Raw genomic sequence first — 15572 nt, forward strand, 5'->3', positions numbered from 1 at the left:
TATAATTGCAGTAAGATATTCTAGTTCTTGAATTATGGTTTATCTTATTACAAGAAGAGCTGCTTATTACAACACAGAGCCACTGTGGCATTATTTCCTAATAAAATTACTGCTCCACTCAGTAACACTGCTCTGCAGAAACTTTGCATAATATATGGTTATTGTCGCTTTCTCCTGTGTTCCTTCTCTCCCTCCCCCTCCTCAGTACCTCCTCCCCATTTTAACCCCTTCTCTCTGTTGCATGTGAGTGCAACTCCTGTGCAACTCTCATGTTCTTTTAGAAAACGGTGTTTCAACGCATACTAGTACTTCAAAGTAAATATGCCAAGTATATTGGGCAAATTAGAAATATGTTTTAGCACATGTGACCAATATATTAGGCACTATCAGCTGGTTAAACTCCAGCTGTCTTTCTTCCCTCTTTTTTCTGCAGGGAAAAAAACACAACCCCAACTTTCTGACACTGTTTTGTCTTTGCCACCTCCGTGCTTCATACCACTGCTTTTATTTTAAAAGGCAATTCTGAAAGGTGTTATGGGTTGTTTGCTGGGGCCAGGCACTAATGGGGACCCACAAAACATATTTAGAAAGGCTAGTGAGTTCTGGCAGGGGCTGAGATGGGGAGGCAAAGGTAGTCCCTTTACTATTACCTTCTACTCCCCATTTTCTCTGACTCTCTTCTCAATTACCCCAGTGTAAATTGGGAGTAACTCCATTGAAGTCAATGGAGCTATATTGGTCTGAAGCTGGTTTTAGAGAAGCAGACCCTCAGTGTTCTTTCGGTAACATAATCACACATTGCACTTGGAAATCCACAATTCTCGCTCTAAGAGATTGAGCTTTTCTACAGTCCAGCTCAGCCATTGACACATCATGGTGGATCGATGCTGAATGTGAGTGAAAGGTCATATCACCAAGCTCTGATAAGCTGCAGGTTTGGGAGACCAAAATATTACCAAATCATTGATTTCAGCTACAACTGGAAGCATTATCTACCCATACTGTCACTATACACCATCCAAAGTCATGATTCTGTGACTCAAAAGAAGATCTATGGTTATGGCTTGAGCTCATAGTCAGAGATTCTGTAATTGCGTGAACATTTCAAACAAAACCCAGCTGCCCAAAGTATTAGTTAGACCTAAAACAAATGCATAACTGCACATATCAAAATTGGAAGTACACGGTACATTCACAGCACACTGACTGCAAATGTAATCATATGTAAATTAACTGTGGGCCGTTATAAAGAGGACAGTGATCAATTGTTCTCTATTTCCATTGTAGGTAGGACAAGAAGTAATGGACTTTATCTGTAGCAAGGGAGATTTAGGGTAGATATTGTGGAAAACTTTCTTACTATAAGTTTAGTTAAACTCTGGTATAGGATTCCAAGGGTGCTGTGGAATCCTCATCATTGGAGGTTTTTAAAAACAGGTTGGACAAACACCATTTCAGGGGTGATCTAGGTTTATTTGGTTCTGCCACAGTGCAGAGGCTGGACTTGACGACTTCTCTAGGTCCTGTCCAGCCCTACATTTCTATGATTCTGTGATACTGTGAAGCTGATTGAAGCTGCAACAGGTGGAACTGAAAGAGGCTCCTTTAATGAGTAGTATCAACAGCCGAGCATATAACAGGTGCCAGGACTTACCGTTGGTGTAGTGCATGCTGTGAGCTGGTCGGTGCGTGGGACACAATGTGTGAAACTGGAATTTTGCTATTGACTTCAATGGCGTGAAGATTTCACACAGTTTGTTTGTGACATGACGTATGTCATTGGTATTTAGGTAACTAATTTTAGAAAATTACATACTGTAGCTGATATAGTGCACTTGGAGAACTACATCAATGTCAAAGTTACTGAAATTTGTTCCATAGCTAAAATTAAATATTTGCCGTTTAAAATAATTGTGCATTGTCAAAATGACAATATTAATACAATTTTTCTGCCAAAGTATGTTCCCTAAATACTAAACTATTTTCATATGTACAATACAGTGCTTGGAAACCAGTTGTCTGTTTCCTGTGTCTAAAATTTAGGAATTATTAAGCACCAGAGTTAATGTATTAGAAATATGAGAGGGTGTCAGGAACGTGGATTATAATCCCTGCTCTACCACTGATTTATTATGTGACTTGGGCAAATTATTTAATTTATCTATGTCTCAGTTTCCCTATGCTGACGTCACAGGGGGGTTGTAAAATTTAGTTTTTCATGAGATTGAGGCCAAGATTTTCAGAAGCATCCACTAATTTTGAGTGCCTCAGTTGAGACTGACATTGAGAGGTGCTGACCATTCACAAGTGCAGTTTTAAGTTAATGGCAGCTGTGGGTGCGCAGGACCACTCAAAATGAAGCTCTGTGTGTCTCAAGTTGAGGCACTGGCAATTTGTGGTTGCCTTTGAAATTTATGGACTAAATCTTTTTAGAATTTAATTTCTCGGTATTTCCTTTGGGGCATTGCTTCTATAGATCATGGACATACATACAGAACAGCACTGACATACCCTTTGAGAATGCTGCTGGTTACTCATCACTAATTCTCTGATCAAAAACAAATTCCTTATAATAAAAAAAAGGAAAAGGTGCAATAGCAGTACCCTTTGCAAATCTACTAATGCTCTTCTCTTACCAAAATTTAATACTTCAGTATTTAAGCAAATTGTAGTCATAACAGATGGTTCTCCATGTGCAGATGTATGGAAAACTGTAACATCTTCATGTTACCAGATCTTGTTAACAGACCACTTAAGAGTATATGTCAAACGCTGGGTATTAGACTGCACATCCTATTGATTCAGCAACAACTGCCTCTATTAGCAATTGATGTTATGTTTTTATTAGAATATTTTTTCTAGCAGGTTCATTTAGGATTAGCTAAATTTTAAAATCTACACAATTAGAGATTATAGTCACTCTAAACATGTCATTTACAGAAGCCTTTTAGAAGGTGAGGATATAATCAGTCCGAAATCTGCCCTTCAAATAGATAATCCTAGCCCAGACAGGTTGTTAGTCATCCATACACTACATCCTCTGGAACAAAGTGATCAGATGTCATTGGGGTTGTACTCTGGGTGCCTTTTCTAATGAGGCATTTTTTGTTGCCTTTTATCTTTGTTTGAAGGAAAATGTGCTGATAGAATGGACCAGCTTGATCAGAAGGGATCCTTACTTAATTGTGATGGCACTGACTTTTCTCTACTGTTGAAAAAAAATAACAGCAACATGCACAAACCCAAATAAAATAGACACTTGCATGTATTTTGGGGTTATAACGCTCTACAAGGTTTAATACTGCAGTCCCTCTTTAAAAATCTCATTTTACATAGGTATGATGTCGCTCCTGTCCAATAACAAAAATGGCTAATTAAATTCAGACATGTGATATCATGTGTGTTTAGTTGGTAGAACACACTTCGTTCAGAAGGCCTCCATTCAGAGAAGTCGTAAGTAAACAAAAGGATTGAAAACCTTTTATAGGACTGTCAGGTTTGAACGTTAAATGCCTCACTTCAACTGTTTCTATAAAATATAATTGTGGTAGAGGGAGACATGAGGAAATTGTAGGTTCACTAAAGAGGCCAAAAGTCCAAATTTATGATATTTTCCTGAAAATTGGCATCGCAAAAATATACTCTCAGTAGGGTTTCCACTAGTACTAAAAATGAGCGGCTTTTATTTGTTTGTTTGTTTGTTTTATTTTGTTCCTCCTTTTTGGTGCATGTATTTTCTTTTGTGTGCAGTATCAGCAAATCCTTGCTTCAGACAGCAAGGTATTTAGCCTAAATCAGGCTGTCAGTCAAGAATGAATCTGAGCTAACATTTAAAAAATATTGCATAGGAGCTATGCATACCAAAACCCAATAAACTACACCTCTGGAATTTGAGCATATGCTGCATTTCTCACAATGCATTAAACTTTCATCCTTGCATGATGCATGTCACAAATTTGCATGTCACAAATCCTCAGTGTGCTTCCATGATCCTGGTACTGGGAGTTTTACTGCATTAATAAAAGAAAAAAAAATAATAAAAATAAATAGATTGAAGTTTCTAGTAGCATAATCAGCTTCTTGGCATGCATTTTATCGGCCTAATTCTCCTCTCAGTTATATCAGCAGCAGTTTTGTTTTTGACTTGAATCGGAGCAGAATTGTGCTCTGCGTTTTGTATTTGACTATTTATTTTAAATAAATAAGGATTTAATTCTTAGGGGTAGAATAACTATAAAATATATTTTTATACAATGACTTTTAAAGGAAAAATGTAATTAGCTTATCTAGAATCTGATCTCTTTGAAATATACATGAGATGAGGGGTTTTATTAATAGATGTTGGTACCTTATTTTCTTTTTAGGGTATTCCCAATGCATTCGTGAGACTGCTCCTGATTTTGCTCTTCAGCAGAATTTGCAGATGGGGAGGCTGTGTGACATACTAGGTATAGTAAGTGCAGTCAGCTGCCTACATCTTTGTTGTTGTTTGTCTCTCATTTTTAAGGAAAAGAACATGGATGAGGGAGAGTTTCTTGCTGTAGTAATCTTGAATGCAGAGAGCATCTAAACTCAAAAGCACTTTTCAGTACTTGATCGGTCCTTTATGCCATTTACTGCTCTGTGAGATGTTCATAAAACATACTTGTTATTTTTGATTCTGCGGTGAAGTAAGATGATCTGATTCTGCATGGTGCTGAGCATTTCTTGGCAGACTGGGGTGCTCAGCACTCCACAGAATCTGTTTTATAATTCGGCAGTGCCAGTTATGCATTCAGGATCACGTTAAGAGAGAAGATATGCTGGGAAAGAGTAAACCTTTATTTAAACCAATTTTTTAAATTAGCAAATGAGACAAGAAACATACATTTGAAAGTTTTTCCCAGCATGACAGTTCTCCTTTAAACAAAGCAATGAAGAATATTAATTTGTCAATGACCAATGTTGTTGGCTCCCTGGAATGACATACTTTACATGATTCATATATATTTCAGTGTCATTATTATTTCATAAATGCCATTTAGTAACTTTGTAACAAAAATGTTAGATCCAGAAATTTACAGTAGCCTAAAATAATAATGTAATTGCCTTTATATATTATCTAGGCACTAATGTTGTTTCTCCATATTACAGTTGGTTTTTATTTTTTGGAGCTTTTTAAAGATAGATTTGTTACATCTACATTGTTTGTTAGAAACTGAAAGGAAGAACATCAATGCGTCGTATAGGAGTCAATCTTGATGATCGAATGGTTTCTTCTCACCTTCATATAATTGCATTTCCATTGGAGAATTTTGGTCCTAGCAATAAATAACCTAGAAATAAACCCTATGATTACAACTGAAGGAGATCAGAGATATTTTTTTTTAATTTTTTCTCTTTTTTCCCCTTTATTTACTTTGTGCATTTGACAGCACTTTTTCTGCCCTATGTGGTCTTGTTTACCAGAAACAGCAGCAGCAAAGCTGAGGTTGAAAGTGAATAGTCAGCAGAGGGAGAGGGGAGGGGGCCAAAGGGGGTGGTCTTGAGCATGTTGGATGATGTTGCTCAATGCCCCGTTTATCCCCCAAAAGACCCTTCTAAACATAAACAGGGGAGCAGAAAAAATCCTAAATATTTTAACATATTTTTAAAAAGCCCAAAGGTGCAGAACATACTATTAAAGTGTGCTTTACCAAAAAAACTTTTTTTTTTAGTATTAATTAAAAAAAAAAGTCAAGTTGACAGTATTCCCTTCAAAGCTAATCCTATTCTAAACCTGTTTAATTCTTCCTTATTAAAATCATTTATATAGAATCTTAAATTTAAATAAAGATAAGGCCCAATCCTGCAGCCCCTTTTCATGTGAATAGTTTCACATTGGCAAGGACTTGGGGAACGGGGCCATTAGACAGAAATAGGACATGGCAACTCGTGTCCAAACATTCAGCTGATCTGCTGTGTTCAGATATCGGCTCTGATCCAACAAACACTTTGGCACTGGAGTAACTTGAGTACATAAGTACTCCCATGGAGTTCAGTGGGCTAATCACATGCACAAAGTTATGTGCAAGTGTCTGTAGGACCAGGGCCTTAGTGCTTACTTCTGCAAAGTGGAAGGGTCTCTCAAAACCAGAGAAGTGCTTTCTTCACAGTTACGCCGTATTCATTTGCATGGGAGTTTATAAGATTACAATCTAACTCCAGAAACCACCTGTCCTTTTCAGTGAGTTGCACCATACTGTACAGTCTATTGGTAAATAAATATTTTCCCAGCAGTGGTTTTAAATTGGCCAGGATTTTGGGTGGGGCCATTTCATTGGCCTTGTTTTCACTACAGTTTGGAATCATTCTTTAGCAACTAACGGAATTTTAAACTGTAGTGTAGAAAAGGACCAAATACTTTTTAAAATTGTGTTTAACCCAGAGAAGTTATCCACTCCACTGTAAATACTAGATTAGATAAATATTAGTACTTACCACAGGAAAAGACTTATTTAGGTGTCTGAGAATGAAAATAAGCGGAAACTGAAAGAAGGGGTAAAACACATAGAGTTTATTGATAATCATATATCAGATGCTTAATTTGTGCCCAACAGAAGAGCACAGATTCTTACCACATTGGTTTAATGGTTTCTTTAGAGTATCAAGAATGTTTCTTTACACTAATATAATCAGATATTAGCTACAGTCTCCCTATGCATTTCAGCTTATGTCTAAATGAGATCTTGATAGCTATTGCTGGGAGAGTCCCAGTCTTTAATTCAGCCTCGCAAAATTCTGCTCACTCACTTTACCCTGGGCAAGTAACTTTTTGACAGGGTGTTGCAATATCAGTAGCTTTTTCATTGTCACCGCAAGGGCAAGTGAGCAGATTGTGTGCCCAGGTTGGTAAATTTTCAAGACTGACTGAAAGTGATATTGAATATTGACCAAAGACCAAATGGACTGTTCTCGTCATTGTCATTACTTTTTGAAATTATGTGGTAATGAATTTTATGCATTCTTTTTATGTGCACACAGAGCTTAGATAATGGGCTAGATCCTCGGCTCATGTCATTTTTTTTGTACACCAGTTGAGCACTATAAATGTATTTTTTTAGCATGTGCTATCTTCCTGCAGTAGCTGCACCACAGCGAAGTAAATGAGTGGAATATTTTATTCCAAGTCTTTTATGCTCAAATAAATTGGTTAGTCTCTAAGGTGCCACAAGTCCTCCTTTTCTTTTTGCGAATACAGACTAACACAGCTGCTACTCTGAAACCTATGAAATTAGGTTTTCCTTCTTACCGCCTTTTCCGCTAGATTTAGTTCCTGCACCTTCTTAAATTTCATCTTGATGTAATAATAATCATTGTTGGTACTTTTAGGGCTCAGGCCAACTCCCAGTGAAGACAAGACAATTGACTTCAATGGGAGTTGGATCAGACCTTATCAGTGCTTTTTTTCATTTGTAGATCTCAAAGTGCTTTTCACGGCAGCACGCTGCATTGATGTTATGAGGCCTGTTAACTCATCAATGTCTAATATTAATGTTTTAGAAAAAAACACACTGGGTCAAATTTTCCAAAGTAGCACCAACAGTTGTGTGGCAGTTTTTCACACCTAAGTGTTTGCACATGCAGCCTTTCAGACCAGCTTGTTTTATATGCATGAACTCAGATTTGGTATTTAACAGGCCAATCTGCATGCCTGTTTGGTCTGCAGAAGTTGTTAATGCCATCCTACTGTCAGAGTCGTCCCTTGGGTACGGCAAATGATAGAATCATAGAATCATAGAATATCAGGGTTGGAAGGGACCTCAGGAGGTCATCTAGTCCAACCCCCTGCTCAAAGCAGGACCAATCCCCAACTAAATCATCCCAGCCAGGGCTTTGTCAAGCCTGACCTTAAAATCTTCGAAGGAAGGAGATTCCACCGCCTCCCTAGGTAACGCATTCCAGTGTTTCAACACCCTCCTAGTGAAAAAGTTTTTCCTAATATCCAACCTAAACCTCCCCCACTGCAACATGAGACCATTACTCCTTGTTCTGTCATCTGCTACCACTGAGAACAGTCTAGATCCATCCTCTTTGGAACCCCCTTTCAGGTAGTTGAAAGCAGTTATCAAATCCCCCCTCAGTCTTCTCTTCTGCAGACTAAACAATCCCAGTTCCCTCAGCCTCTGGGGACCCCATGGGCCGGTGCGATTGGCTGGCGCGGTCAGTCCCAGAAGGGACGGATTCGTCACTTCCTCCCCGGGCCCCACACTCCCCTAGGGACGGCCCTGCCTACTGTGAGCATTTACGGGGATGGGGCAAGAATAAGAACAGGCCATGCAAAATCCAAGCAGAGTATGAAACTGCAGTTTCATCAGCTTTCTAGAATTAATAGCTCAGTTTTATAATTTACTGAAGTTAATGGGATACATGTTTAAAGTAGTGCGTAATTCCCATTGATGTTGTGCTGCTCAATCCCCCTGAAACGCTTTGGAAATTCTACCCCCAATGTGTTCTGCAAACTTAATTGTGAAAGCTAGCTATTTCTTTGGGTTGCTGACCTGTCTTCAGAGAAATGCTGAAGCACAGAAAAGCAGTTAAACCAGTAAGGTTTGTGAAATTATAAATCTCATTTTATTTCCAGTATGCTTTTAAGGAAGCTGTTTGTTAGCAAATGGTCAGGAATCATCAGATATTAGTTCACAATGGAGTTTACCTTTCTACGGATAATGAACATTGTGCCCATTTGTTTTAGATGCCAACGTTGACGTCATCTACATCTGCCCCCTTCATCTGAGTGAGGAGTTACTGCAGTATTACAATAAACTCCTGGGTCTGCAGGCAGCTGTTAGATCTGGGAACCCTGAGGACATGGGTGACCTGCAGGACAGGTTCAAAATTCTCGCCCCTGAAGCTATAAACAGATTCCCAGTGAGTTTGTCTTCTAATTACTACAGCTTGAGGGATGCAGTAAAATTAAATTGGAAATTTTATAACGTGTAACGCTCTGGTACCCATCAGTGAAATATTATTGCAAGTTTAAGAGCTTTACTGATTAGACTACTAGTTAGACTGCTGGAAATAAATATCCCAGTTTAGTTTTATAGACTTAGTTGAGGTAGTCCTATCCCCATTGTCTGTAGCCCAGTGTCCATTCTCAGTGTTTGTCTGGGACTTAGCACTTGGTAGATTTATAACGCTAAGGAAAGTGTAACAATAAAAACATTTCTATTATTCAAACTTTAGCTCCTTATAGCTGAACAGCCAGTCAAGTATTCATTCCTCAAGAGTATTTATTGCAGTGAAATCCAATTTAGAACTTTTTTTTAAAGAGTGTGGAACTTTAAATGTGTTTAATGTAGGTTTTGTAGTAACATTAGCTTTAAACTTGTTAGGCCAATTTTAAGACCAAACAATGGAATATAGTCCAAAAAGAGACTCAAACCTACCGAAGGGACAGCGTTGCTGAGCGTACTGCAGGACTCTTGCTGAGGCAAAACATCAGTGACTTCAGTAGTTGTGAGTTTAGTGAGCGTTTTGCCTACGTAAGCAGTCCTGGATTAGACCTTTATAGGTTTGTTTTGAGTACCTTTCTTTCAGTTCATGAGATGATGTCTTTTCTCATTGTACTTAAATTTACCTAGAAGTATCCTCAAAGTCCTGAGTATGGATTGAAATTAAGGAGCCAGGTCCCAGCTCTGGCAGCAGATAGCAACGTTAATACCGACTTAACCTGCTACCTGGGGATTGTGGTGTAGGGAAAATCACTGGGTGGTGATAACTACATAGCCGGTGCTGTGCCACCTCTGGTCCTAACCCGCTGCATGGCAGACTTGGCTCGGGAAGGAAGGGTGTGTGGTTCAAACAATCTTGTGCTCTGACAATCCCTGGTTGCTGGCATGACCCTTTGGGGAAATCACTGCAGCCAGGTGCAATTTAAAGCCTCCCTGAGATTGCTCTAAATTGTGGTGGTCCTCAGTTGGCCCCAGGCTCAGGTGATTTAGAACCATCTTTGCTCATCACTTTGAGTCTGATGCCAAGCTGAGCTTATCTGGATGCAAGGATCTAGCCTCCAAGTCCTTGAAACAAGTCAACACATGATAATAAAACAAATGGCCTTTTCCTCTGTCTGCTAATTATTGTTCCTGTGTTATTCCCTTTTGGATTCCTGAGGATTCCCCACATCCCCCTGCTTTTATATCTTCTCCCCCTGAGCACCTCAGGTCATGGCTATCACATCACTATCTGAGGCAGAATGAACGAGATTTTACACCCTGTTGCCTGCATTCCTTAATTAACTGTAGAAGCTGTTATTGAGATACCCACAGCAAATCTCTTCCCTGCATCACCACTCCTGGCCTCAGGGAGCAAGTGACCAGGACTGGAAATTGAACCTTGGTCAGTCAGGCTGGCCCTTCTGTCCTGCTTTCATGCTACTGCTAGGGGAAAAAAATACAAATATCACTTAACAAAACTTCAAGAGTGTGCTTTAAAGCTGAATAAAGAAAGGAAACTCAGGGACATAGGTTTGTTAGCTACTCTCCCTCTGGTTATGCCTCCGAAGACCCTCGATTTTCCTGCGGGAACTTCGAGGATCACACCTCTCCAAATCATGTCCACCAACTTCACAGAGAGCCTTGGACACTCTTTGGCACTCCACACTGTTTCCCCATTAGGCTAGGGACTTTACTGTTGAGTGACATGAGGCATTCTTCCCCTCCACTTCTGGGGCAGTGAGCATCATACCTCCACCATGCTCCCAACCCAGACACCAGGTCCAAGATTTAGGCTTTGCTTTCTGATCATGGAGGCTGCAGAACTTTGAATGAAAATAGCCTTTAAGGTACCCATTCAGGAAAACACTTAAACATATGCTTAAGTCCACCCCTATTAAGGAGAGCATTTAAACATGTGTTGAAGAAATAGGAATGCTTTCCAGAACTGGGTCCTAAACTGGTGGATGAAATTTCATTGTAAAGAAAACTTCCTTCTCAATATGGTTCTAGAACGTTATCTTCATTCTTGTGTAGTAGCAATCTCTAACCTGCTAAATGTCTGAAATATTCTATGCACGGCATCCATCACTGTCTTACTCACTTTCTGAATGTACATTGATATTTCCAGTGAAGTAACTTATACATTGCGTAATTTGCAGTGGATGCATAGGATTTGTCGTAGCAACTAATCCTAAGACTCGGCCTTCCATGATTGATGTTCTTAGTTTAATTTTACATGATGTGATATCTCTCATGAACAGCCTGTCCAGAGACCGACATTTTATTTTTAAAAAGAAATGAAAAACTGAAACCTTTGTGCTTTTTAAAAAAAATCTGTTTCCTTCTCTGCAGTCAAATTGACTGTAGCCATTAAAACTACTGCATAATGGAAATGTATATCCCCTGTAATTTAATGTGATCAATGAAAGGTTTGCTAAATCAAAATGTTTTATTCTCAGAGAATCATTTAAAATGCTGCTGCATTGTATGGGGAAATATATTCTCTGCTATAGGGGTTTTTCTTCATTTTTTGTATTGATTTTGCAGACGCTTTAGAGTTAAACCATGCCAGAAGTGTTGCAGAGATGAATCACTATTATCCAAAAGCCACCAGCATCTCTGCCGACTGACAGAAGGATAATTCCGCATGGATCAAATAAATACAGATGTGTAGTAATTAGTTCTATTCCCAGTGAGCCCATTTCCAGCACACTAAAGATGTGAACGATTATGGAGCCTCACCCCTACAGCTTTTATCAATTTAAACGGCTAAGCTACAGGATAGGTCATAACCCAGCCTGCTATTAATAATGTATTTATTGTGTGCAACATTATAAATTAGGTTCATGGAATAGAAAAGAACACCTTTTAACAAGAATAATGTTATCTTTATACAGGGCCATCACATGTGCCTGGCCACTCAGCTGAAGTACAGTCCCAAGACAATCAAAAGAATAAAAAATCTTATCCAAGGCAAAGAAGCCTACATCATTGGTGGACTTCCTCACAAAGATGATTTAGCAGTGGCTGACATGTTAAATGTGCCCATATTGGGCTCTGAGCCAGAAGTAGCTCATCTCTATAGAACTAAGTCCGGAAGTAAAAGAATTTTTGCTAGTGCTTGTGTGCCAACACCTCCAGGAGAATATGACATCTATAACCATCAACAGGTAAGTGGGAAGCAGTTTGGGAACTTGTGTCTGTTGGCAAAGGAACAGTTTATTTGGCACGTCAACATATGGACGCATATTGTGACTAGGTAGGAAGCATACTTTGTTGCCTTGTATAAAAAAAGTCAAATGTCTGTTGTTGCATTGATTAGAACCGAAATTGGTTTGGATGAGTAGTTGGAATATGTATTTTTCCCCATTGGTTTTATTTCTTTCTGCACTTGTCTTACCATTTAAATTAACTTCTGTCTTGTTAATGAAAGGATTCAGGAAAAATACTTGTTCCAGTAATCTTTGTAGTCCTCCTCTAGGATGCATACCATCTTTAAGTATCTGGTCCTTTCAGACAGCCATCATTAGAGCATATCATGAGTGAAATCCTGGCTCTGTTGAGGTCAATGGGAGTTTTGCTATGGACTTAATGGAGCCAGGATTTCACCCCATATCTCCACTAGGAAGCCATGTCAAGAGAGAGGCATGTGCTGAACTCCACTGTGAAGTGAAGCATTTGTGTCAAGGGAGGTTCCATTTGTATAGGAAAAGGTGATCATCCAAATTGAGATCTGCTCGGCAGACCTGGTGCCAGAATTTTTTCCTCTGTTTTGTGTATCAATTCATTTTCAATTTCACTTATCTTATTGCCATGACAAAGCATAAAAGTTTTGCCAAACTCAATACACGAATCATCTGCGTATGGGGCGGCTTTAACAACGGTAAGAGAGGAAAAAGGATTTTATATAATCCGTTCACTTTGTCTGTATTTATTCTGGACTCAGTGGCAGGATACTATTCTTTGAGGTAACTGCCCATTTCCATTGGTGTGCCTCAGTGTATTGTTACTTTTTGCTGAATTTATCTAGTTGTGGTGCCATACGTTATGCAGCAATTAAACTATGTACAACCTGGTTTTGTTTTCATTATCTTCCTTTTCCCTCTCTCCTGTGGAGCACTAACATGTTGCATCCTGTCTCAGATTAGCTTGTAAGCTCTTCCGGGGAGAAACTGTCTCTGATGATGTATTTGTTCAGCACCCAGCGTGGTGCCTGATATGGGCCTCTAGGCGCTATCACAAAACAAACAATCAATCATATCTTTGGTTACAAGGAACTCCTGCCAACAAGACATAATTGAGAGAGGGAGTCCTTGGCTCCACCTTCACAAACAGTATCCAACTGGAATTCCTTTGGTCAGGTGAGGTACAGAACCTGGCTTCAAATTGTGTTTAAAATCATGTTCCTCTCACTGACCCCCCCACTTTTATCCTCTCCCTTCTGTACCTGAGCTCTGGCTTCCTAGCATCATTTTGCTTCTGATGCATCCTCATCTCGCTGTGAGGTGAGAGTAGTTCAGTCTCCACTCTGTGGCTGCTCATGGACAGATCTTCCTGATCACCATAGGTTATATTCTCTTTTGTTGGTTTATATGTATAACCAGCTGGTTTTGACTGCCCTTGGAGTTCAATATTAAAAATGTTCAAGAGGCCAAATAACCAAGCTCAGCCAGTTTATTGTGTATAGACAAACAATATGGTATAGGAAAGAAAGAGCTAATACATCACCAATCCTTCCAAGAAGTGGTTTCTCACAGTGTGTTCAGTTCACCTTCCACAGGAGGTTTGCTTCCCAAAAATACACCCTTAAAAATACCTCTGTTTTAATGGGGTTGTTTATAAGCTAAAACCCTCTGTATGTCCTCTAAGATTCCACCCACCAATTCAACTTATTTTTCTGGTTCCATGATGCATCCCTCTTGGGTTTTTGAATACAGCATTCCAAACTAGTTGGGCCATGGAGGCACTCCCTACCTGTACCAGGGTAGAACACTAATATATATTGTTCCCTGTCTCCCTGTGCCAAATGCCGAGTTGTACTGTTACAAGGTATTGTGGGATACTTAGTATAAGAGAGTAAGAGTAGGCGTAGTACAATTCAGCGTGATCACCCAACTTATAGTCATTATGCCGTAATAACAGCACGCGCATAATACGTATTACCCTGGTGTATACTGCATCTAACTTATATGTATTGGCAAACAGGACCCCACTTGTGGCTTTGGTAATTGTATCAGGATGACACCTTTGCCAAATGAATATATGAAGCAGAGGTGAGAGCATTCATGTGAGTTTTATACTGTTTTAGCAAACTGCATAAGCGACAGCACATAATTAATACAATTAAAACTAACACTCCCTGTAATACAAGCCAAAGCTTTACGTGCAACTTCTATCCAAGTGTGGGAAATTATTATTTCAAGATCACTATCATGAGTAATTTATCTAGCTGAGGTGCTTGTTCTGCCTTGCATATGTCATTGCTAATCTGGGTAGTGTGAGTGTCTTTTCAGTTCAGTAATGTTTTTAAATTTAAAATTAGTGGTTCAATATGTATGTTTAAAGCTGGTATGTATTTCTTTAATTTCATCCTGGTGCTGGGGCTTACTTTGAATCATGGAGTCATTTTGAAAGACTGAAACAGGCATAATTAGTGTGCCATATAATGCTACATTCATGAGAAATAAAGCAGAAATTTGGAGCAGTGACATTACAAACGAGGTCTCCATACATAAATGTTTTGTAATTAGTCACTCCACAGTACTGTCCATCCATATTACAGGTCACCCTTACTTTGGTCATCACCATTTGGTGAGCGTCACAAGGCAGGAGACAATAGCAGCTAGCTTTTCTGACTCAATAAACGGATACAGGCCAGCATGGCTATGTAATGGAATTGGGATGTCAAAAACAACACATCTGTACACATATCAATATCCTTTAGTGGAACAACAAGCCGTGTGCAGTGCCCTCCAGATTTGTGCTGCTGAGTGATGCACCATTAGCTGAGGTAGACCTAGGCATTCCTTGAAGATGCTGTCTTCCAGATAACCTGCTGAATGGCCAGAAGCCAACTGATCAAATGTTACAGAGTCAGGTTCCATTATCGGAAATAATACCTTAAAAGAAATTGAGATGGAACCCACCACTGAGCACAACTGTTTTGAATAACATGTACCTTGATTATGAGGTTGTGTCACTGACCCCAAATTATGAATTGTGCTAAATGGAATTGTTATGATTGTTGCCAATACACGACAATCTCGGTTGTACACTGACGCTAATACCATTTGGCTAATTTCTCATCATTAATAAGATTAGGCAATTTCTCTTTTTCAATATTCCCTAATGAAATAGTTACCACATATCTCCCATACGCGGTGCAAATTATTTCTCTACCTATATGATTTCCCCTTTTTCATTGTTTTCTGTGATTAATTAATTAATTTTTACTTGTGTTTGGTTAAACAGCTTAGTAATGTCATGCATATTTTACACCATTTATCATTCCCCAGTAGCCATGAATTATGGGTTTAGAAACGGTGTCTGCTGTTCAAAATAGTTAATGCTCCATTTTATATTTTTCCGATCTGCCATGTTCCAAATGGACATCCCAAA

At 39.1% G+C, this 15572-nt stretch overlaps 1 protein-coding gene across 1 annotated transcript in view; it reads left to right on the plus strand.

The window, feature by feature from the left end:
• Positions 1 to 15572, plus strand: part of IQCH (IQ motif containing H) — a 106012-nt gene that overhangs the window by 33448 nt on the left and 56992 nt on the right. The window contains exons 11-13 of the mRNA XM_084641774.1: positions 4365 to 4448; positions 8714 to 8889; positions 11852 to 12124. Coding sequence (XP_084497900.1) covers positions 4365 to 4448; positions 8714 to 8889; positions 11852 to 12124 — 533 coding nt within the window. The remainder of the gene's footprint in view (positions 1 to 4364; positions 4449 to 8713; positions 8890 to 11851; positions 12125 to 15572) is intronic.

The sequence above is a fragment of the Lepidochelys olivacea genome (assembly GCF_965140295.1).
Source record: "Lepidochelys olivacea isolate rLepOli2 genome assembly, chromosome: 10".
In the NCBI taxonomy this organism is placed as follows: Eukaryota; Metazoa; Chordata; order Testudines; family Cheloniidae; genus Lepidochelys; species Lepidochelys olivacea.